General features: G+C 36.7%; 1 protein-coding gene across 1 annotated transcript in view; it reads right to left on the bottom strand.

Annotated features, from left to right (window-relative positions):
* FOCAD (focadhesin) overlaps positions 1-26,431 on the bottom strand; it is a 312,127-nt gene that overhangs the window by 190,563 nt on the left and 95,133 nt on the right. The window contains exons 10-11 of the mRNA XM_082656700.1: positions 23,082-23,284; positions 12,596-12,853 (exon numbers count right to left, since the gene is read on the bottom strand). Of these exons, the coding sequence (XP_082512826.1) occupies positions 12,596-12,853; positions 23,082-23,284 (461 nt within the window). The remainder of the gene's footprint in view (positions 1-12,595; positions 12,854-23,081; positions 23,285-26,431) is intronic.

Here is a 26,431-nt window from a genome sequence, read left to right as displayed (position 1 = left end):
ATCCAACGAAAATTTTCTTTGAAGATAACTATAGGACACTTCAGAATGCTAATTTGTCCTTATTTGTCTTTAATGCTATTTGTGACATGATAAATTCAGGTTACATGTATTTATATGCTTGTTTTCTTTATAGAAAAGAAATATACAAATTGTCTTAAATACAGATGAGATCCACTACCACAAGAATGTTAATAAGCAAGCATGACAAGACACAAGGTCTCCAAAAGTCCAATCAATTCACCAGAAACCTACATATAGAAATCATCCCACTTCTTAACTACTTGTCTGGCTCCACTGAATTTGTAACCATGTCTAACCCATTTGACGTAAACTGACTTCAGAATGCCGTATTTCATTATATCAACTATTCTAAAAACTTGCCAAAGTGTCCATTGTATTATCTATCATGAAAAACTCAAAACTGTCACTGGTAGGGTAGAACTCCAATGGGCTGAAAAGACAAAGGAAGAGCATAAGTCTCAAGACTTCTGGTGAGGGAGCTCACATAGTTGTCCAACTTTAAGAATTCTGGAGTAAACCTTTCCCACTAAATCCACCAAATCATGGCCTGTCATCTCGATTACAGCCATCAGAGAGTAGCTATAATTGTGACAAAATGTCAGTGGCTTTCTTTTACTTCCCAACAAGAAAATGAAATCTAAAATATAAAAGTACTGCTAAAGAACCTATGGTACACCAAGTAAAAAACTACTCTAGTACCTCCAAAAATGTATTTACTCCACTGTTTGCCCAACAGTGGCACTCAAAAAGGATCATATGTCATATATAAAAAGTAGTGCTTCATATGTAATAGAAACAGGCAATAAGACTCTTCCAGTTAATTTCAAAGATGTTTGTTTAACTTGTATTTGTCCAGCAATAGCTGATGAATCACCTACTCCAGGCAGACCTCCTATTATGACTTAGCCACCGCTTTCTGGGCCCATACCAAACCGTATGCTTCCCTGCATCATACCAGTTATCACAGGGCATTCTAATTGTATATTGCCCATCTTCCCTATGCACTGTGAATTCGCCAATAACTATCTTTGAATCCCAAGTTCTAATTAAAATGTGTGCCCCAAAGATGTTCTCTATGACTGTTTACTAAATAACTGATTCTTCAATGCCCTTTCAAGCTCTTAAATGAACAGTATATCTTGTCAAACCTTTTAAATATTTCAAACCTAACAACCAACGTGTGATTTTCTCAACATTTTGTAAATGTTATTTTTCAAAATAAAGGGAATACAACAACCTACTTTTTTGTTCACTAAAAAAAATTCTTGTCTTTAATTAGGTTTCAGAATTTCTCAGTTATGATCACTACAAACAAAAAAGTATAAAAGAATAATTTTTGACCATTAAGCAATAATCCCAACTGCAAGCATTTTTGTTGATGTTGATTCACTTAGAACATCTCAATCTCTTTTTGACATGTGCTTACATGAGTCATGACTCTGTACGTGTTCTATTTAGGTAGAAATATCTGGCTAAATGTGATTTGCCTATGTATAGAAGAGCCAATGGAAGCTAGCATAGAAGAGGAAAAAATAATCACACAAGACTGAAGATCTGGCCAGATTTCAAACACATGTTGAGGTTTCTTTCTTAACATCTAATTATCTCTACAACTGACTAGGCTAATCTAACAAATGTAAAGCTAGTGAACCTTGTTTACTCTTTCAAAATTTTTTTAAGAAATGGTTTAACTAAAAGTTGTAGAGAGATAGTATAGCATATTGGGTTAAGAGCACAGAGTCTAGATATGTGCTGGGTTCAAATTCTGACTTTTCCAATTACTGAATGGCTGTGTGAATCTGGAGAAGTTAGTCAACCTCTGTGCCTCTATTCCTAAATAATAATGGTACCCAACCTCAAAGAGCTGTGAGTATTCAATGAGTTAGCTCATATATGCAAATAAAGTGATTAGAATAGTGACTAGTATATAATAAGCATATGTAAATGTTGGCTATTTTTATTAACTGTTACTTTGTTCAAGAAGATGGTTCAGCTTCTAAATGAGTAGACTATATTTAAACCTATTTTGCCCTAGAAATTAAGGATAATAAAAGAAACAATTCATTCCAAAGCATCAGGTTATCAAAAGGCCTGTAACTGACTTACTCAACAGAGCTCAGAATGTGATCAAGCTGGCAAACATGATAAACACTCCACTTTTGGACTTGGCGGCACTATACGTGCAACTGGTTAAGTGAATATCTTTCTGCAGTGAAGTTAATGTAATGAATCAGAATCCGTGTAACAAAGGTGATTAATGCAAAAAAAACAAAACTAAATGTCTTATAATCATAAGATCGCTGAACCTCAAATCAATCAATAGTAAATATTTATAACATGAATTCTACATTTAAAGTATTGTACTAGAAGTCATTATATGTTTTAGTAAAATTTTATAAATTACATCAAACAGTTTTTATAACATTTCTAGTATTTCAAGGTACAGTTCTTATGCTATTTACAAATTATCTCTCTCCCATATACTGCCAATATGTTCTTATTTATTGTTTTTTTAAAGAAAATCAATCGGTTTTGTACACTGATCTGATATCTGGCCACCATATTGAACTCTCTTATTTAATCTAAAAGCAAAAGTTTTCAGTAAATTCTCTAGTATTTTCTAATTGTCTGTAAGTATTAGGAGCTCTGGGTTTTTATTTTATTACACATATATAACTTTTATTTCTTTTTCATGAATTAACAATGGCCAGAACCTCCAGAAAAATAGTAAAATTGACATCAGACATACTTTTCCTAATTTCAGTGGAACTGCTTCTAAATAAAATTTGACTTGAGATTCTACCATTTGTCAGTATAAAATACTCCTCTTCATCTTGTGTAAGGCTTTTTACCTTGGATTCTATATCATCTATCTTGGATGATAATATTACCACATCTTATGCTTTCTTAATGATCTACCTAGCTTTTCATTTTCACTCTTTCATTTTCAGCTGTCACTTGTTTCAAGGTTTGTCTCTTAGAAAAAGTACAGAATTGTGTTTTTTAATAATATGAGCCTTCATTTTTTTAACTGAAGTATAGCTGATTTACAATATTGTGTTAGTTTCAGGTGTAGAGCAGAGTAATTCAATTATACATACGTATTTTTCAGATTATTTTCCAGTATAGGTTATTACAAGATATAGAGTACAGTTCCCTGTGCTATACAGTAAATCCTTGTTACTTACCTATTTTATGTATAGTAGTTTGTTAATCCCATACTCCTAATTTATCCCTCCCCCTGCTCTCCCATTTGGTAACCATAAGTTTATTTTCTATATCTGTGAATCTGTTTCTGTCTTGTATATAGATTCCATTTGTTTTTTTTCTTTAGATTCCAAATATAAGTGATATGATAGAGTATTTGTTTTCCTCTGACTTACTTCACTAAGTATAATATTCTCTAGGCCCATCCGTGTTGCTGTGAATGGCAATATTTCATTCTTTATTATGGCTTAGTAATAGTCCATTCTGTATATATACCTCATCTTCTTAAGCAAATCATCTGTTGATAAGCACATGGGTTGCTTCCATGTCTTGGCCATCATAAATAGTGCTGCTATGAACATTGGGGTGCACATACATTTTCAAATTAGTTTTCATCTTTTACAAATATATAACCAGGAGTGGGATTGCTGGATCATATGGTAGCTCTATTTTTATTTTCTTAAGGAACCTCCATACTGTTTTCCATAGTGGCTCTATCAATTTACATTTCCACCAACAGTGCAAGAGGGTTCCCTTTTCTCCACACCCTCTCCAGCATTTGTTATTTGTAGACTTTTTAATAATAACCATTCTGACAGGTGTGAGGTGATACCTCCTTGAGGTTTTGATTTTCATTTCTCTAATAATTACGTGATGCTGAGCATCTTTTCATGTGCCTGTTGGCCATCTGTATGTCTTCTTTGGAGAAATGTTTATTTAGGTCTTCTGCCCATTTCCTGACTGGGTTGTTCGGTTTTTTTCAATATTGAGTTGTCTGTGCTGCTTATATATTTTGGATATTAACTCCTTATTGGTCACATCATTTGCAAATTTTTTCTCCCATTCTGTAGGCTTTTTCATTTTGTTGATGGTTTCATTTGCTGTTCAAAAGCTTTTAAATTTGATTAGGCCCCACTCATTTATTTTTGCTTTTATTTCTTTTGCCTTAGGAGACTGATCTAAGAAAATGATCTAAGAAAATATTGCTATGATTTATGTCAGAAGATGTTTTGCCTATGTTTTCTCGTAGGAGTTTTATGGTGTTGTGTCTTATATTTAGGTCTTTAAACTATTTTGAATGTATTTTTGTATCTTGTGTGAGGGAGTGTTCTAATTTCATGGACTTACAAGTAGCTGTCCAGCTTCCCCAACACCACTTTTTGAAGAGACTGTCTTTTCTCCATTGTATATTCCTGCCTTCTTTGTTGTCGATTAATTGACCATAGGTGTGTGGGTCTACTTCTGGACTTTCTATTCTGTTCCATTGATCTATATTTCTGCTTTGTTTGTTTTCTATCAATGTTCTTGTGCCAGTATCATGTTGTTTTGATTACTGCAGCTTTATAGTATAGTCTGAAATCTGGAAGGGTTATGCCTCCAGCTTTGTTCTTTTTCTTCAGGATTGCTTTGGCAATTCTGGGTCTTTTGTGGTTCCATATAAATTTTAGGGTTATTTGGTCAAGTTCTGTAAAAAATGTCATGGGTATTTTTTGGTTTTTTGTTTTTTGGGTTTTTTTTTTTTTTTGTGATACGCAGGCCTCTCACTGTTGTGGCCTCTCCCGTTGCGGAGCACAGGCTCCAGATGCGCAGGCTCAGCAGTCATGGCTCACAGGCCCAGCCGCTCCACGGCATGTGGGATCTTCCTGGACTGGGGCACGAACCCGTGTCCCCTGCATCTGCAGGCGGACTCTCAACCACTGCGCCACCAGGGAAGCCCTGTCATGGGTATTCTGATAGAAATTGCATTACATCTATAGATTGCTTTGGGTAGTATTACGAGCCTTTTTTTTTTGATAAGGGAATTTAATTCATTCACAGTAATTGTGGTAACTGGAATATTTGGAATTATTCCTACCATCTTATTTTATGTTAATATTTGCCATCTTTTTTAGGTTTTTTAAAAAATTGTTTTCCTTTTGTTATATTATTTGGAAGTTATAAATCACCTTTAGTTACTAATAAAGGTTTAAATACATATTTAAACTTATTTTTCTACTAACATCAAAAAAATACTCAGTTTAAAAACAAAATTCCACCCTTACTTAGCATGTTCTCACTCTTCGCACCACCACATTCCCACTACCTACTCCGACCACTTCCCATGTTTTAAAGCTTGTACTTTGTTCCAGGTAGTTATTTTTCATAGTTTATACAAACAATTATGGTTAATTTAAAGTAATATTTACTGGATATTTTGATCACCTTTTAACATCTCTTCTCTATACTTTCTTGGATTCGTTTTCAGTTTTGCTAGAACACATTCTTGAGGGGCTTTTCCTCCCATAAAATCAGTAACCAAGAAATGTTCTTGAATTATTGCCCATCAGAAAAAGCCTTTATTATCATCACTTGTAAAAAGTAGAATGATGGAAAGGAATATTCCGGGTTCAAAGTGACTTTCCTCAAGAAATTGGAAGACAATATACCAATGTATTCCAGTACCCAGTGGGCTGCTATAAAAAATCTAAGGTCAATCCAATTTTAAATGACTTCATCTTTTCCAATTCTTCTCTAAAATCTCTTTTGATGTTTTCTTTATTCTTGAAGTTCTGGGCATGGATATAGGTATTGATCTATTCTCACTTGTGCTATGTGGCTTTCAGAGGGTCCTAACAATCTATATCTTTGTGTCTTTTTTGAGCTTAGGAAATAGTTTTCTGTCATATTTTAAGTTTTTCTCCTTCATTTTCTCTTCAGTTTTCTCCAATTGAAATTCCTACAGAAAGATGTTAGAACTCTAAGATTGACCTTCAATGTCTTAACTTGTTCAGTTTTCATATTTTTTCTATATTCTGAAATATTTAGTTGGCTATTCTATAAATCACTAATCCAGCCTCTATTTACGTACGTAAGTTTTTAATTTCTAAAGTCTCTTGCTCTTGAATTTCTTCATCACAGCAGTATCTTATATACAATACAAAAACATACAATATCTTGCCAACATCTCATAGGTACTGGATTGTTTTTATATTATTCTCTGCACCCCAAGTTCTTCTTCTGGAAAGAGATGCTCTGGTTAGTCATGCTGTTAAATTTTCTTAAAAGTCTGATGAGCCTTGATTATCCATTTTTATTGATGAATCAAGGCAAAACTCATTGGAGAGAGCTGACATGGGCTGCTTCTGTAGATGTAAAGAAATGTTTCCTTGATTAAGACTCTCCTCTGAATTGAAGGATTGACTATGGAAGGGCTGAAGAATCAATGGCAAGGGATGTCCACTGACAGCTCCACTTTGGGGTGTCTGGCCATGATACAAGTAGGCAGGGGACCAACACCCCTTTTTCCTTCCCTGCCCTCTGACCAAATAAAAATTTTATTCTGGCAATGGTGGACTTTGTGTTTTTCCCCTTGAGAAGAATTCCTCATGCCTTTTATAAAATTCAAAGTTACCACAAAATTTGTTCCCCTCTGAGTCCTTCAGCAACACCAGAAGCCCATTCCAAGCAGGTTTTAATCTGAAGACAAAGCTACTGCTAACTGATATTCAACTGGGAGCAAAGAGACTCTGCTGTTCTAAATGCACTTCTAGGCCCCATCCTCACCAAACCCACCCCCATCCTTTCTGTTACTCAGTGTTCAGTGACACAAGACAAATGGCTTCTGTTTCATTATATGAGTAAGCTAGTGAGTATCACAGTGATCTAGGGTTGAACTTTTAAGCAATTTATACTCTGTTGACTTCTCAGAAGAAACTCAGCCCAATATTAGCCCTCAGGAACTCAAGAAAGGTAAAAAATTGACATAGGACTGCTTCCCTGAGTATAAACTCAAGGCTTCATGCAAAAAACTGAAAAAAATATAAAAAGGTTCAAATGCCAGTTTAAAACATTTTATTCTATAGATATCTATGTTGGGTTTATAAAGAAGAAATAAACATATTGCCACAGGATGGAATAGATACTTGACCCTGTATTTTCGTCTGTGTTTCTCTTTGCCTAATTGTTTCATGCTGACAGGCTCGTCCCAATTTTGCTCTAGGCATAATCAATGCTATGGCTGCAAGGGAATAGTAGTACAGCATTTCTTATCTGTAAAGCTCTTTATTAAAAGTACTGTACATTCTGGCTTCTTTTTGCTGGTATGAAGAACACAGGAAGCCGACTGACTTCAGGGGGTAGCAATTCATAGAACTCGGTGACAATAGAACAGAGTGCAAAGTGTCCAAGGACTCTTTGTGCAAGTTCCTTTATAGAATATATTTTCTCCTTTTCTCACAGCAGTAACTTACAGACCATTAAATTTCACACATTTCCTATTCATTTTCCATGTTAAAATATGGCTTATGACCCAGAGTAGAACTATCACAGGATTCTGCCCTGAAAGTCAACTTTTTACTATTTGATAATATATGACTTTTAAAAGACCAGCAAGTCATGGGCCATGAACCTATCCCCATAAGTGATTTAAATGGCTCAAACATGTGTACACCTTCACAAATGGACAAAAAAAAAAAAGCCCTGAAAACATTACAAAGGATAAGATAAAATTATCAAAGACTGCAATTGTTCCCATTAAGTAAGACCTTTAGTGAGACTTAACAACCAAAAGGTAAAAGGGAAGTAAAAGTCCTCAGAGTTGTAAATGCAAGCAAAAACAAAATAAGACAAACAAAAAGACACAGCTCTATCCCCAATTCCAAACAAGAGAAAAGCAAGCAAGTACCAAGGATTTAAAAGACGGCATTGGGTTTCACAAAACTTAATTTGATAAGCTCCTCGGTGAGAGTAGATTTTAAGGAAGGAACTTGTGGTTCTCTAAAGTCAAAGTTTATAAACTTTTCCTCTTTGGCATATTCCATTTTATAAACTAGTCAAAAAGAAACTGTTATGCCTTACATGTAGCAGTTAGAGTTCCTCCACTGAAGTTGAAATACTAAGCTATTGTAAGATTTTACTTTAAACCATCTCAGCCTATCTAAAAATTACTCATCTTCGTGGTTAATGTTCAATTCAGATGCCTAAGTATTTAATCTTGCCGTAAACTCTTAACAATATAGGTAGAAACAGAAAGAAACATATTTTCTTAGGTTTTAAAACCACTAACAAGCAGCCTGGATTTCCAAAAGAGAATATAATCTGTTGTCAGGTGTTCTCTCTACATCTGTTTATATGACATACTATTAAGCATTTAATAACCTATAGTCTTTGCCGAATCATTTATCTATGTGAAAAGTAGCCTCCTCCTCCAACACCTCTATTATTCTCTAGGATATAATGCTTCAGATGGAGAAATGTCAATTCCGATAGCTAGAGGGAAGCTATAGTTAATAATATAGCTAACATAATAAGTGGTTATTATAACAATTATATATTTAATATATTAAATATTATGTAATAATTAGCCAATGATATAGCTAATATAATATAGCTAAGCCAACAGATATTAGAGAAGGTTTTAAGAGGTGAATAGTATCCCTTTCTTCTCAAGGGGCCAGGGGCCAGAGTAATAATATGGGGAACTGGGGGGAAGGCAGGGGAGTCCCACGAAGACACAGAGAAAAGTTTACCTGAGGCTGCCAGAAGGAACATGGGTGGGATATTACTGGAAACCAAGGTCAGAGGTGGCAAAGAACTAAACATAAACTCCAAAAGGGAAATGAGAGTTAGGAAGAGAGGAAGAAAAAGTAAGGTTTCTCGCTGAGAGTATTAGAAGCAAGATACAATCAGGTATATGGAATGGGTTGAGGAAAGTGGTACAGAACTGGTGCCATCGCCAGTTAAGTTTCTATAGAGGCACACAGTGCAGGTCACAGAGCCAGACGTGGTTCTTAATTAGTGAGCTGTCGCTGTGCTGGGCTCACCTGAAAGGGGAGATAGGAAGTCAATCAACATGTGTTGATTAAGGGTTATTAACCTCTTCTTAAGGAGGCTGTTATCAGTCTCAGACATTTCCAAACTGTCCACAATCATGTTTCATAGATTAGTCAATCATTTAATAAGGGTTCAAAATATGATTTGATATTGCCCTTTAAAAAACCATTCAATTAAAATTTAGAAAATGTCCTTATTTAAGCCTGGGGTTCACATTATCCCTTATTAGAGCCTATGTTTATATTCACTACCACTGATTTCAAACTAGATGTGACCAGATCTGGACAAATCACAGAGTTAGGAAATAGCTCTCTGAAGAAGAAACAATAAGCCCAACAGGACGTTACTGTTTATGAGCCATGAAGCCATGTGCTTCAACCGTCATTCAGGCATCTCTGAAGGCAGCATGAATGATTTACATCAAACTGTGGGGAAAAAACCATTACTCACAGTATCAGAAAGGCAGGAACCGTTATATAAACATAACCAAAAAGCACATGAATCCATCATCTGCAATTTCCAGAAAAAAACACTAATTTAGGAATTAGATGGCGTTCCCATATATTATAAGCACAGACTATGATACGAAAATCTCTCTCTAAACTAAATCAATGTGTTTAAAAACTTTCACGACTTCCATGGGAATTCACACAGGATGCTCATTCTTGGATCTCTCCCCAGAACACTCTAAGACATTCCTTCCAAGAAAGAAAAGGCACTTAATTTTTACTAAGAGCTGCCTGACCTGAGCTTGTATCTTCTGCAAATTAAGTCTCATGATGTCTGGATAAGAAGACTATATGGATTATCAGTAACTGCTGACAGCATTTCTAGATATGGAAAAAAAAAGTTCCTTACTATTTTTTTCAAGTATCAATTTATTGCTGTGGCCTTGAGTAACTATCTAGTTATTTTAACACCATCATCTGTATCCAGTTAACTCTAAAATGGTACTCACAAGGCCAAGTTCCCTTCAGACTATCTAGCTCCATTAGACTTCCATGGCCCATGTATTAAACCCAACAAAAACGCATGCCACAGGGGAACATGGTGAGGGACTAAGGATGAAAACTCACTGGGGAAGGGGATCCATCAAAGTACCTGATAAGTAAGAAGAATAATTACATTTTTAAAGAAGTATATTTTCTTATCATTATTAACACTAAAAGTGTTAGTTGATATTGATAACTTGCATTACTATGAATAAGTACTATCAAAAATAATTTCTATTAGTATCTTAGAATGAATAATAATAATCATAATCACACTAAACACACTTCAAATATGGCACATCTCTTTCAAACTTTTCAAATATTTTCTCTCACAAGGTCTTAAGAGTAGAATTCTTACAATAAATTATGGTGTCACACAAACACAATACTGCAGGCCAGTGAACTCTATATAAGAGGTTAAGTGACCACCAAAACAGAGTTAGAAGACAGCTTCTAAATTCCTATTCTTACATACCAATTTACTTAGTATCTGCTTATTAGTAGTCTAAGACTTTTCTTTAGTATTGACTCCTCCATGAATTTGAGCCAATGATTGCTTAAACATAATATACCTTTTTATAAGGTAAGAAAGGACAAACACACATGAAACAATACATTTCATGCAGTCATGTCAACTTAATGAAAGAAACAGAAAACACTCCTCCAATAATAGATCTCAACCCTAACTCATCTAATTGAATCTACACCAAGCAGTTACAATTAGAGAATTGCTTTTTCACAATATTCAATCCTCTTCTTCAGGCTGCTTTACCTTGTAGCTAAAAGCCAGAGAAATGATATGATATGGTCACTTCATAAGGAAAAGTGAAGAACACTACCTCCTACTTCTAGTCTTCCTTTATCCTTTTCAAAAGACTTAAACAACTCCACCTGTAAGTTCTTATTAATTATATTGCCTTTGCTTCTTCATGAGTTTGGGTAACTACATTTCAACATTTTACCCTACCATTCACCTTAACAAGCAAAATTACACGGGGTGTTTTTACTCACTTCTTTAAAAACTTCCTAGAAATTATCAACAGATGTGTAACATTGACTTTAATTTATAGCACTGCTTCTTAATAAACATTTATTGAATAAATAAATGAACCGGGATGGTCACCCCAGTGCTTCCCAACTTTTTCCATTTCATGGCACACATGAAAAGTGTTTACAAGGATCCTGGATCACCCTAGAATTTCAAAGACTAAATGCATTTCCTAAGTATCAATACATACATTGCTATAACACATGTTCTACATCAGTGGCAAACATAGGTCAGGTAACCTACGGTATGACTTCCTCAGATAATCTCCAGGCATTACCTGTGCATTAACTATTCTAAAGAGATAATCCTACAAGGTGTCAACAGTGATAAAAAGCATTTGGTAGAATTAGGATTGTTACAGAAGCTGAAGGGAGAAATAAAGTAGGAAGCAAGCTGAAGTGTTTCACGTTATGTGAGACAAAGGTACTCTGAATACATTACGGATCCACTTGCAGAATCAGACAGAGAAATCTAGTCAGAGGGAAAACTTTTGTGAGATAGCAGTTGTTTACCCGACAAAACGGAATGAGCGTGACAAGTTGGGGACAAAAAGGAATTGCAAATACATTAACTTCATTATCTAGGAAAACATATTTATCCCACCTTCACCAAATTTTTTTCCTATAGGAACACTCCATAAAGAGATGGACTTTTTCTTCACCATGCTTGATAAAGAACACAAGCACAGACACTAAGATAGAGAAGATAATAAAAATGCCATACCTACTTGGTTAGGAAATCCTTCCCTTAACAGGAAATGCATTCTAGAGATTCTATCCAATAGAAAAAGACTTACAGATATCTATGCTAAATATATGGTTAGTTTAAAAGGCGGGGGGGGGGGAGTTTTATTAATAATGTCTGATGGTTATCTTATTATTATACTCCAAGAACTGTGCAGATAGGAAAAATGATTATTTATCTTTAGTAAGTTTAATATGTTTATTAAACAACATATCTTTAACATGTTGTTTTATACGGTACTGATCAGCATGTTTTATATGGTACATGATCAGCATGTTAATCAGTACCATATAAAACAACAACCCACTATTTGTTTTGTTTATTAAATGACTGAATAAAAATACGATCAAATTGCAAGAAGTTAAAAAGAGATTAATTCCTATTATACAGGCCCATTTATTCTGAATTAATTAATTTTTCCACCTTAAAAGATTGATATGAGAACTAAGGGATATGCATCTTGGAATAGGGTGCAAGAGTTAATGAAAGCATTACAAATTAGCAAATCCATCAATAACAAAAATAACAGATTAGCATCAGGTGTAGATTCTCTTTCGAAGTGTCTTTCATTAAAGAAACATGTGCATTATGAAGTAGACATCAACTCAGAGTAAGGAGAAAAAAGAAAAAAATGGGAAAATAAAGATAGCAAAAAAAAAAAAGCAACCTGTACTCTAAAACTCTGATAAAAATTATCCACAATGAAAGAATAATCTACAATTCCAATATTAAGCTTTACCCCCATTACTGCTCCATTATTTTCTTGCTTTACCTGAGAGGAATCAGCTTGGGCAAATTCTGTAGTGACCTTCAGTATCTGACGAAGATTTTGTCCTTTATCTTCAACAAGGAGGTAAGCCAGCAGAAGAAAAACATGCACAGGGATCGCTGTGGTAATAGGGAGCAATGACTCTACGGAAGCTAACCAGTCACTTATCGCAGACTCTTCTCTCATTACTTCAAGGATCCTCCAGGCTGTAAATATTGAACCATACATGCTGGTTACAGGGAACACAAGCTTGTAGGAGAGCTGAAAAGTAAACACAAAAAAAGGCATGAATAAATGAGATAAATCTATCCGTCAGGTATACATTTCTGACATTCATTTATTTTTTATACTTCATTGTAAGAAATCAATCCTTCCAACAAAATGAATACAAAATTTTCCATTCCTGCCCAAAACCTCTCTGCACGTATTTAAGCTAATGGGATTACACAAAAAGAAAATAGCTGTCAGGTGGATCTCTAGAATAGTTTATTACCAATTTTCCTCATGTTTACCATTCGCTCCAAGTTAAGGCAGAAAAAAAAAAAAGAGTCAATATAAAAACCCAGAAGCAACAGAGTTTGGGAAAAGCCATTACCACTTACGAAGTATTCACCAGTGAGAGGGAAGATAGAAAAAAAACACTGTATTTGCCCAGCTCCAGGGCCCAGTAAGAGGCAACTCGGGGCAGATGGCAGATTTGGACTGAGGACAATTCATTTTTGTAACAGACAGTCTGTTGATAGGAACAGAGTTGGTTCAGCTGGAGCCTGAAAATTCATTAATAATTGTGAATAACTCCTGCAAGAAGAAATAGCCTGACAGCTCTAAATTGAAATGATACCCGAAGAAGATGTTATACTTAAGTCAGTCTGAGGAATGACTCCTCATGGAAGTCAAGTGGTGCAGTCAGAGTCAGAGACTGGATAGAACTCTGCCAATGTGAGCTGTGTGTCCGAATGGCCCAGGAGAAGCCACAGACATTAATGAGGAATTAGATATTGCCTGCTCAAAAAATAATTCAATTCATTTAGAGTACAATGAGACAAATTAGAAATTTCTAGATTATAACTATCCTGTTATTGGAGACTGACTTACATGGATAAGAATAACAGTTGAAAGGATGAGAAGTAAAAGTTAAGCCTTATAAAACTTTTTAATAACGACTTTATTGAGATATAATTCACATCATAAAATCCAGACTTATAAAGTTTATAACTCAGTGAATTTTAGTAATTCATAGAATTGTGTAACCATCATCACCAGCTAACTTTAGAACATTTTTCGTCACCTCAAAAGGAAACCCCGTGCCCATTAACAGTCCCTCTTTATTCCTTCTGACCCACAGGCCCAGGCAACCATTAATCTACTTTCTGTTTCTATTCTGACCATTTCATATAGTAGGAGCCACACAATATGTGGTTTTTTGTGACTGGCTTCTTTTACTTAGCATATTCTCAAGGTTCATACATGTTGTGTCTGATAACAATACTTCATTTCTTTTCATTATCAAATAATATTCCACTGTATGGATATACCATATTTTGTTTATCCACTCATCAGTTAATGGACACTGGGGTTGTTTCCACTTTTTGGCTATTATAAATAATGTTGCTAGGAATATTGCTGTAAAAGTTTTTCTGAGAACATAGGTGTTTAGTTATTTCAAGTATATGCTTAAGAATGAAGATAACCTTTATTTGAAAGTAACTGCCAGGATAAAAACATACAGGGAAGCTCTATCTTTACTGATAGGAAAAGATCTCACACAGAAAAACAAAAGATACATATAGTGTGCCTGAAATGCTACTAATTAATTTTTTAAAGGAAAGCACAGAGACCGTATATTTGTATTTGCATATATATGTGTGTGTATACCTACACACACACACACAAAGTATTTAGACAAATATAGAAGAAATTAATAGCTACTAATCTTCATTTTCTATCTTAAGAGTGTGGAAACTGGACAAACAGAATCACAGGTGAGAAAGAAACTTCTCATTGTATACCATTTATAATTCTTACCATTTTAATGTATTACTATTTTAAAAATTATAAATTTTTAAAATTAAATGATACCTAATTTATTATAACCCTAAGAATTTTTTTCCCAAGAAGATGGAATTCATTAAAGACGAGAGTCAATTTCTTTAGCCTAATGACAAATAGTATTGGACTTGAGATTTAAAAGACCAGGACTTTAGCGCAGCCATGCCAGCTATCAGCTGTTACGCAAACTCTCTGAGCCTTACTTTCCTCATTTGTAATATGGAACTAATGCCTACCTTCCAGCCAAAATTATTGAAGTTGATAATGAGATAGTATCCACAAAGCACTAGCACAGTGCCTAAAGTTGCAGAGGAAAGAAAAATATTATCCTTGTCATCTTTAGGAGAGAAAAATAAAATTGCTGGATATGAGTATAAGAGAAAATAATTGGAAATCACCATGAACCATAACTCGAGTCAAAAGCAGCAACATTACAGAGTAAACATAGTGAAACAGAAAAGTAATCCTACTTTGCTTAAAGTATTAGTCCAGGTTTAGGCTCTTTTTTGTTTGCTTGTTTTCCTAAGGTAGAACAATGAGGAGAGGAGAAAGGCACAATGTTAAATAAGAGATCACAGAACGGCCTCTCTGTCCCATTGAGTGACAGCTGCCACTGGCATAGTCCCAGGGCAAAGGTGCCACCAAGGGTTTTCTCTCAGCACCAGCTACCAAATCCTAGCCCCACCACCTGGGGGAGGACCTGTGAAAGTGCTGGTAGGCCCTGTGTTTTAGAGGAGAAAGTAGGTATTTAAAAATAAAAGAGAGGCTCATGTCAGGTGAACTATATCTCAATAAAAAAAATAAGAGAGAAGAAAACACAGAAAAATAACATTTAACTGAATATTAAATGGTTGCAAATCATCTTCAGACGTGAAATAGTTGTGAATCTTTACTTTTTAAAAAACGAATATGAAAAGACAACCCTCAGGGGGCTTCCCTGGTGGCGCAGTGGTTGAGAGTCCGCCTGCCGATGCAGGGGACGCGGGTTCGTGCCCTGGTCCGGGAAGATCCCACATGCCGCAGAGCGGCTAGTCCCGTGAGCCATGCCCGCTGAGCCTGCGCATCTGGAGCCTGTGCTCCATGACGGGAGAGGCCACAACAGTGAGAGGCCCGCGTACCGAAAAAAAAAAAAAAAAAGACAACCCTCAGAATGGGAGAAAATATTTGCAAATGAAGCAACTGACAAAGGATTAATCTCCAAAATTTACAAGCAGCTCATGCAGCTCAATATCAAAAAACAAACAACCCAATCCAAAATTGGGCAGAAGACTTAAATAGACATTTCTCCAAAGAAGATATACAGATTGCCAACAGACACATGAAAGAATGCTCAACATCATTAATCATTAGAGAAACGCAAGTCAAAACTACAATGAGATATCATCTCACACCAGTCAGAATGGCCATCATCAAAAAATCTACAAACAGTAAATGCTGGAGAGGGTGTGGAGAACAGGGAACCCTCTTGCACTGTTGGTGGGAATGTAAATTGATACAGCCACTATGGAACAGTATGGACATTCCTTAAAAAACTAGAAATAGAACTACCATACGACCCAGCAACCCCACTACTGGGCATACACCCTGAGAAAACCATAATTCAAAGAGTCGTGTACCAAAATGTTCATTGCAGCTCTATTTACAATAGCCAGGATATGGAAGCAAGCTAAGTGTCCATCAACAGATGAATGGATAAAGAAGATGTGACACATATATACAATGGAATATTACTCAGCCATAAAAAGGAACGAAACTGAGGTATTTGTAGTGAGGTGGATGGACCTAGAGTCTTTCATACAGAGTGAAGTAAGTCAGAAAGAGAAAAACAAATATCATATGCTAATACATATATATGGAATCTACAAAAAAAGGTCATGAAGAACCTAAGGGCAAGATGGGAATACAGATGCAGACCTACTAGAGAATGGACTTGAGGATACGGGGTGGGGAAGGGTAAGCTGGGACAAAGTGAGAGAGTTGCATGGACATATATACACTACTAAACGTAAAATAGCTAGTGGGAAGCAGCCGCATAGCACAAGGAGATCAGCTCGGTGCTTTGTGACCACCTAGAGGGGTGGGATAGGGAGGGTGGGAGGGAGGGAGATGCAAGAGGGAAGAGATATGGGGACATATGTATAACTGATTCACTTTATTATAAAGCAGAAACTAACACATCATTGTAAAGCAATTATACTCCAATAAATGTTTAAAAAAACTAATAAAAATTTTCAGGTACACTAAATATTAACAATAAGACATCTGGTAGTACTTCTTTGTCTAAAGAGGACTGACAAAGAAATCGTGAATGCAGGTGAACAATATAGATTTTCATTAACTTAAAAGAACAACAGTTATCTATAATGTTGACTAAAACAGGCTTAACAAAAATGGGGCCAGGATTTGATCTGGAAAGGGAGTGTGGAAACAAACCTAGAGACACTTAAAAGTAGGACCAGTTTTTGCTAGAAGGAATTTATCACTCACCAGACCAGAAGCAGAAGACTGGAAAAGATAAAGCCTTAAAGAGAGTCCTTCAACTCTACACCTCTACGAAGAATCTAGTCAAGAGCTAAGAGGCTTGGTAGTGGTTAATTATCACCAAAAGACAATGAACACCACCCCCGGTATCCATGTTATTAAGAAGACAATGATAACCATTTTGACTGGTGTGAGATGGTATTTCATTGGAGAGGCTGTGGAGAGAAGGGGACCCTCCCCTACACTGTTGGTGGGAAGGTAAATTGGTGCAGCCACTATGGAGAGCAGTATGGAGGTTCCTTAAAAAACTAAAAATAGGGCTTCCCTGGTGGCACAGTGGTTGAGAGTCCACCTGCTGACGCAGGGGACACGGGTTCGTGCCCCGGTCCGGGAAGATCCCACGTGCTGCGGAGCGGCTGGGCCCGTGAGCCATGGCCACTGAGCCTGTGCATCCGGAGTCTGTGCTCCGCAAAGGGAGAGGCCACAACAGTGAGAGGCCCACGTACCACAAAAAAAAAAAAAAAAAAACTAAAAATAGCGCTACCATATGACACTTCAATTCAATCCCACTCCTGGGCACATATCCAGAGAAAAACATGGTCCGAAGGGATACATGCAACCCAATGTTCATTGCACCACTGCTTACAGTAGCCAAGACATGGATGCAACCTAAATGTCCATCAACAGAGAAATGGATTAAGATGTGACACATATATACAGTGGAATATTACTCAGCCATTATAAAGAATGAAATAATGCCATTTGCAGCAACATGGACAGACCTAGAGATTGTCAAACTGAGTGAAGTAATTCAGGCAGAGAAAGAGAAATATTGTATGATATTGCTTACGTGTGGAATCTAAAAAGAAATGATACAAATGAGCTTATATAAAACAGAAACAGACTCACAGACTTAGAGAACGAATTTATGGTTACTAGCAGGGAAAGGTGAAGGGAAGGGATAGTTAGGGAGTTTGGGATTGACATGTACACCTGCTATATTTAAAATGGATAACCAACAAGGACCTACTGTATAGCACAAGAAACTCTGCTCAATATTATGTAATAACCTAAATGGGAAAAGAATTTGAAAAAGAATAGACATATGTATATGTATAACTGAATCACTTTGCTGTACACCTGAAACTATCACAACATTGTTAATCGACTATACTCCAATATAAAATAAAAAGTTAAAAAAAAGACAACGATAGAAGCCCAAGATCTAATTCCTTTTAACTTCCAACCAAAGGCTTTTACGAAACCAGTTTACTTCAACTTACTATTGATTTACTGTTTCCCTGTAAATCTGAAATGCTGTTATTAACTCCAAGTTCAGCACAAAGATGATAAATCACTGTTCAGCTAAAAAAAACTCAAAAAAACGAAGTGGAGGCAATAGAGTATAGGCAAATCTAAACTCTATTTGTCAAACAGACAAAATCTGAATCTCAATCCTACCATCTACTACCTGTTCAATGAGGGGAAGTTAATTAACCTCCCTAATTTCAATTTCTTCACTTGTAAAATGAGTATTATAAGATTATCATCAAGGAAATGCAAATCAAAACCACAACAAAATAGCACTTCACACCCACTAGCATGGTTATAATAAAAAAGACAGGCAATAACAAGTGTTGGCAAGGATGTAGAGAAACTGGCACCTTCATACACTGCTAGTGGTAATGTAAAACGGTGCAGTTGCTTTGGAAAAGTCTGGCAGCTCCTCAAATGATCAAACATGGAGTTACCATATGGCCTAGCAATTCCACTCCTAGGTATCTACCCAAGAAAAATGAAAACCTATGTCCACACAAAAACTTGTATAGGAGTGTTCATAACAGCATTATTCACAATAGCCAAAAGATTAAAATAACCCAAATGTTCAACGGATGAATGAAAAAATAAAATTGGTATCTCCATACAATGGAATATTATTTGGGAGTAGTTTCTTTTTGGAGTAATAAAAGGGTTCTAAAATTGATTGTGTTGTTGTGTACACAACTCTGCAAATATACTAAAAGCCATTGAGTTGTGTACTTTAAATGAGTAAAGCGTATGTACGAGAATTTTATCTCAATAAATCTATTTTTAAAAATAACCAGGGCTTCCCTGGTGGCGCAGTAGTTGAGAGTCCGCCTGCCGATGCGGGGTACACGGGTTCGTGCCCCGGTCTGGGAAGATCCCAAGTGCCGCGGAGCGGCTGGGCCTGTGAGCCATGGCCGCTGAGCCTGCACGTCCGGAGCCTGTGCTCCACAACGGGAGAGGCCACAGCAGTGAGAGGCCCGCGTACAGAAAAAAAATTAAAAATAAAAAAAATAACCAGCCTCCCACTGCATGACCCTTGGCAAGTTACCTATCTTCTCTACGCCTCAGTTAACTCTTGGATAAAATTAGACCATTAATATTAGCTACCTCAAAGAGTTTGAGATAAAATCAAATGACTTAATATATGGCAAAGCACTTAAAATGGAGCCTGAATGTAAGACATGCTTAATAAACAGCACCATGAAGCAGGGGCTTTGTTGCCCATCTGGCCAAGGGCCGGAGAGCTTCAACCATTAGTCCAAGGCCACACAGCTGGAAATGGCAAAACAAAACTATTTCAAAGTTACTGTGAGAAATGAGTTGACCCATATAACTTCTTACACAGAGCATGTGCTCAATAAATGTTAACTTTAGCTATAAATAGGACAACAATCTATTACAAATTTTGATTTTTTTAAGAGACAAATATTCAAAATGCTTTCTGCTTATTATATACTACTTCAAAGCAACTGTGAATGAAACCTACTAGGCACTGCTTTATTCCAAGGTAATAAAGTTCACAGTACTTTATTTAAGTTTGAATAAAGTACATTATCAAAAAGTACCAGTGAATAAATGTATGACAAATCCTAGCTCAGTCACACTGTCTCTAAATCTTTCTGTTGACTAAAACATTTCTCCAGAGCTGAATCTTGCCCTACTATATAATTGCAGGAATTTAGCTTTTAAGTCTCTTTCCCACTTTATTTCACCCAACCATGGCTCCCAAGAGCACGCAAGAGACCCCAGCAGTTGGCTTCCTGTGTCCCAGCTCTAGCCTATGGCACTCCCAGCACACTTCACCAGCTAGCAGGCCATAACTGCAATCTTTCCAACAGCTGTGATATCAGCCTTGAGCGGGGAGATCCATTTAGTTCCATCCTTGCGTACTCTCCCTCAGCCCTAGAAGTAGTAACTGTTCCCTACATTGGTTATTGAGATATTCCTTAGAGCCTCATTTACAGCTTTCAATAATTAAACACCTTTTACTAGTTAACCATTTTTCGTATTAAGTTTTTCTTTGTTCAAATTATCAGTGTGGTTTCTCTCTCCTAACTAGACCCTGACTCATACACTGGCGCTTTCTCCACCCTCCCCCCAACAATCTTTGGGGTAGGGGGCAGCAAGATTTTAAGGACTTTAGAGTTTACAACCAGTGTTTGATATTTTCACCTAGGAGAACACAAATAGGTGGTTTTAAATATCACATTTAACAGCTACAAAGGGATCCTGTTTTTCATACACCATAAATAAATAAATAAATAAAAGCTTATTAGATTATGTTAATCTTTTATTTGAAAGAGATGAATGGCTGGCTTGATATCTTTTTTAATTCTTGGAAATTGGGACAAGTTAAAATATGTTTTATTTCTTGGTTATCAACATTTCAGAAATGGATAGGTAATAGAGAACTACATGGTACAGTATATTTACCCTTTGTTTCATTTATCAGAAGAATTGTACTTCTGAAGAAACGCTTTATTTCTAAACCAAACACTCTTAAGTCGGAGTCACCAATTCAAAAATAAATAATAAAAATATAAACAACAAAACTCTGTGATTTCAAACAAAGTCTTTCTGTAATAAATCAAGACAGTAAAATGATCTTTTGTATTCGTATCAGAAGCACACATTCCTCATTGAACAGAAATTTCTTGAATGTCTACTATGCGGCCAACAATAGGTCAAGTGTGGAGGATGCAAAGACAAATAAGCTAGGGTGTTACCTATTTCTTTAAGTATGTGGAAAATAGAGTATTCAGTTTAACAACTGCTATTTTTAATTTTCCCATCTATAATCAGCTGAAAAAGATAATGCAGAAACACCTAGGGTGGAAAAAATACCAAAAGTTCAACAATTGTTGCCATTTAAATATTAACATGCTTAGAGAATAAAGGCAAAGTGTGAAAAGGGCCAAGATTCCTTCCCTCCGTGAGCTCACAGCATAGTCGAATGTACAAATATGTACCCCCTAAATTAAGACACAACACAACTGAGTAATGCTAAAAGTACTTGGATGCAAAGGAAAGAGAGTAATGAATTCTGACTCAGGGAGGCTGAGAACACTTGGCTGGGTCTTGAAGAATGAGTAGATCAGGCAAAGGAGATAAAAGATCATCCTGTGCAAAAGCAAAGATTCAGGAAGAGACTCGGAGGGTTTGGGGCAATTTAAATTTACAGGTATGTTTGGAATCTAGAGTCTGGACGGGTGCAGAAGAAAAGCCAACAGTAAACTGTGGCTTAAATTATTTTAAAGGGTGATCATATATCCACTCAAAGGCTCAAGAAAGCAGCACACTAGCATCAGGAGGCATTTACCCCCTAATAGCATTCCTTCCTCCTCCCTCTTCACCAGCTGCTGAAGAGAAAAATCCAGCTATTAGTGCTGATGAATAAGATTCACTCACACCTGAACAAGTAGTAAGCTGAGTACTTACACATTCGATTTAGGGTGATCCTCAGTACATATCACTCATGATTTAAAGGAACAGAACTCTCAGAAATAGTGCCCTGTCCCTACCCCCATTCAGAATCCAAGTATTGTTCTCTATGGGCAAACCAAGAGGGAAGGTAAAAGGCTATTAGAAATTTTTGGCCACAGTGCGTAGTCCTGTCAGAGCAGATGCAAGAACTTCCTTCTCTTAATGCAAATCAATTACCTATTTCAAGTTTTAAAGTTTTAGTCAAACAATTAGGATTGAGGAAACTGTAGCATACATTCAATTTGCCTGTAGGCTACTTTCTGCTGTATGATCAAACAAGGAACAGGACCAGCAATCCCTAACAATGGCTGGATTTTTGCTGCCAGAACATTTAATCATACATTATTAGAGGAATCTCTGCTTTTGCAGACAGAACAACTGAGGCACTAGCTTGCATTTATATAATGCCTCTCTCTCTGGCGACTTAAGATGCTTCACCAGTTTTATCTTCTTTAATCCTCATTCAATCCCCATAAAAGTCATAGCTGGGAATAATACTACATTTTACCGAAGGCAAAACTCAAGTACCAAAAAAGAAAAAGTCTGACGAATATAGGCCTAGAACCCAGCCACTAACCAGACACTGACAATACTTCTACATTATTCTAACAGGAACCGTGAGACTGACAAAGCAGAGTTGGGTAAGAGGCCCTCAGGCAGGGATAGGAATGGAGTGTGACAGCAGAGTAGGGCCACATACAGGAGGCATCAAAAGCCTCTTAGTTCTTACAGATCCCAGAACTTCCAGGCAATTGAGATTCCCCACCATGGATTGTGGCAGGTCTAGCAATAAGCCGCACTAACTGACAGTGATGACAAAAAAGGGCTCCATGCTCAGAAATGTTGGAGAAGCACTAGGTTAAATAGAACTAGCTCCTTTTCTGCAGGATTCCTCAGGACCTTTAACTACTAATGTACACTGGCAACTCAACAAGCAACAAAGATTACACAGCATTTCCAAAACTTATTTCACAGCCGGACTACCGCCCCCTCACAGTCCAAAAGAATATACTAACATCTACACCAGTGCCTGACAGAACGGTAAAGTTCAATGACAGAATTTAAACCCAGACAGATACATCATTAGGAGGTGAGATTATCGGCAGTGACTTAAACCCCACATTACCAATTAACCTTTATGTAAGAGAAACAAGGACGAACTCATTACCTTTTGGTGGTCGTCTCTGTAGCACTCCTGCTGTACCATTTCTAAAAGGTTTAGAGCCAACTGCTGCCTAGAGGGTCCTTCTTCGTCTGGGGATATACAGTCTTTCAAGGCAGTAGAAGATAATATCTGCAGAACTGGCATCACTAGCAGCAAGGAGGACTTTGGGATTTTCTGACCCTCAGCAGAAGAGAGAAGCTTCAGAGCTAGTTATCAAAACAACAATTTACAGTTTTAAAATTAATACTACAGTCAGGGCTTCCCTGGTGGCGCAGTAGTTGAGAGTCCGCCTGCCAATGCAGGGGACAACGGTTCGTGCTCCCGTCCGGGAGGATCCCACATGCCGCGGAGCGTTTGGGCCCATGAGCCATGGCGGCTGAGCCTGCGCATCCGGAGCCTGTGCTCCGCAACGGGAGGGGCCACAACAGTGAGAGGCCCGCGTACCACAAAAAAAAAAAAAAAAAAAAAAATACTACAGTCAAATAAAATGCTATTTTGTTTAAGAGTAATATGCAAAAAGTTTTCTTGCCCCTTTACAACTGGGTCAGACACATAACTAAGATGATAAACCTTATCCTTTTAGAAATAAAAAGAATGAAACAATTAACTCTTAGCTAAAATAAGATGTTAACGTATATAATTGAAAACTTGATGATACTTTTAGAGATAATGCATATCATATGTCAAAAAGTGAAATCAGCTCTTTTTTAGGTCAATGTGAATTCCTTTAAAATTCAACTTTTGCCTTTATGTCCTGTCAGATCCTCTGCCCTCCACAGAACCAAGAGACCGCAGAGCTCCTGATCTGTGGATAACAAGATCAACATGTGTGCTTCTCTTACAAACCCAGCTGAGAATTGTATCAAGAGATGCAGAAGTAAACAAGGTGAAGCAGGGCTGTCCTTCAGCTGTAACTGCTAAGAAGCAAATCAGCAAAGTCTCAAAGTCCATAACCAGCGTAACAATCCAACGCATTTTTATAGTACTGTTTTTAACATGGAAACTCAACTTACACATCAGAAACATACACACATGTACAATCACTTACTTACATGTACAGTCTCCCCTAGACTACAAACAGAATGAATTAAAGAATAAATATACTTTCTTTTCAGTTACTGAATGAACGCTGATTTACTGAAAGATGTTATTTGTAGGCTGCAGAGCAAGATTATTAAAGTAATCAACTAACTTCCCCACTACACTAAAAAAATTCAAATTCAAAAAATTTTTTAAAAAATTAAAATTTTTTTGATTTTTATTTTTTGCCGGTGCCATGCAGCATACAGGATCTTAGTTCCCTGGCCAGGGGTGGAAACCGCACTCCCTGAAGTAGAAGCATGAAGTCTTAACCACTGGACCACCAGGGAAGTCCAATATTATATTTTAAATCACTTGGAAGTCAAACCTGAACATGGCATGAAATACAAACCCCTGCTGCTCTGACACAACTAATTTACATTTTTTGCCTAAATGTTAGTCTTAATCCATAATTGTCAGTTATTATGAAAATCCATTATCTTTAACAAAACATGAAATTCATATAATACAAACATTTCTATATTCTTTACTATGGATCTTCCAGGCATTTTTATAAATTGCTATTTACAATCAAGGCCAGTGTTAATAATTAAGAAGCATAACATTGTATCAGTGCTGTGCATTTTTTAAATTTGAAATAACAAATATTCTCTTGGCTATTGTATTTCTTTGAACACTCTTTCCCAATCTACTAAACAATAGTTTTTCATTACTTTTCAACATGACATACTGGCTCAATAGTTTTCAATATGGTTTATTCAATCTATCTAAAGTAACTTCAAATCAGAGACACTGGTTTACAAAAGAAAAAGTCTTCTATCCAACAAATAATAAAAGTATTGGAGTGTTTGAACCTGTATCAGCCTATCATACATGAGCCACAATAAAGGACTATAGCTTCAGAATTAGGAATGTGGTTTCTCTGTGGCGTTGAATTTTTTTTTTTTTTTTGGTCAAAAAACAAAATCCATTTAAATGAAATATCCAGAAGAGACATATTTAGAGACAGAAAGCACATTAGTGTTCTGGGGGGCTGAGGGTGGGAATGAGGATTAACTGTAAATGGGCACAAGAAATTTGGAGGAGGGGGGTTGATGCAAATGTTCTAAAACTAGACTGTGGTGCTGGTTGCACAACTCTAAATTTACTTTAAAAAGCACGTTATTGTACACTTAAAAATGGTGAACTATGGGATTCCCTGGTGGCGCAGTGGTTGCGAGTCCGCCTGCCGATGCAGGGGACACGGGTTCGTGCCAAGGTCCGGGAGGATCCCACATGCCACGGAGCGGCTGGGCCCGTGAGCCATGGTCGCTGAGCCTGCGCGTCCGGAGCCTGTGCTCCGCAATGGGAGAAGCCACCACAGTGAGGCCCACATACTGCAAAAATAATAATAACAAAACTATGGCTGTCAGAAGTAACTGGACTGGAAAATTATACCTATAGGAGGATGTCATGCGTACTGCTGTAAGGGAAAAAAAGGCAAAAGCAGTTCAGAAAGGGCCTAGGGAGGAGGGTACAAAGAGCATAGGGCCAATAAGCAAAAGCAGGGTAGGAATCAAAGCCCTTAAAACAGCCAAGGGTCCCCTCCATGTGCTAAAGCCATTTCCAAGACAGACTGTACATGAAAGAGCAATTCACCCTCAAAATCACGATGAATTAAAATGCCCAGAAGAATGAGCTACACAATCGGTATCTACCTCAAGCACCTTTTAAAAATGAAAGTGGCAGTGTATCAATATATCATGGCATCATAACATATACATCGCAATTTAGACAAGATCCTACATTACTACATGGATTATGGTGGCCCAACTAAAGCAAGGCAACAATAATGTAAAAGCCGCATTTGAAAAGCGTGACTTGTTTGCCAATCTGCCAGACCTGGCACCTTGATTCTTTACCACATTATTCGTAAACAGAACTTCTTTTGCCTCCCTTCAGCCCCATTCCTCACTTTTCTTTAAGTCAATACTGGAGAGTCAGAAGAATGTTATCTTTCATTTGTTCTAGGCAGGTTAATAGAATAATCATACTTTAAGTCTCGTTCAATGTGGCACCAGTTTTGAATAGTACATGTATATATAGTTTTACAAACACAAATGCTAAACACTTATTTTCCTTCAAGGGTTTTATGCTATTGATTCTGTTTGCTATACAAGTGTGAATAAGCTGGCATGCCCTTCAAAATATTTACCAATGTCACTGCTATATGATTTAGATCATAATCTCCTAACGAACAGCTGAGATACTTGGTAAATTATGGTATATGGAACCTTGCACAAAACACCTTTTTGGATAAGAAAAAGAAAGTT

Source organism: Grampus griseus, assembly GCF_964374135.1.
Source record: "Grampus griseus genome assembly, chromosome: 6".
Lineage (NCBI taxonomy): Eukaryota > Metazoa > Chordata > Mammalia > Artiodactyla > Delphinidae > Grampus > Grampus griseus.
Note: the sequence above shows the minus strand (reverse complement) of the source record. Positions and strands in the feature narration are given on the sequence as shown.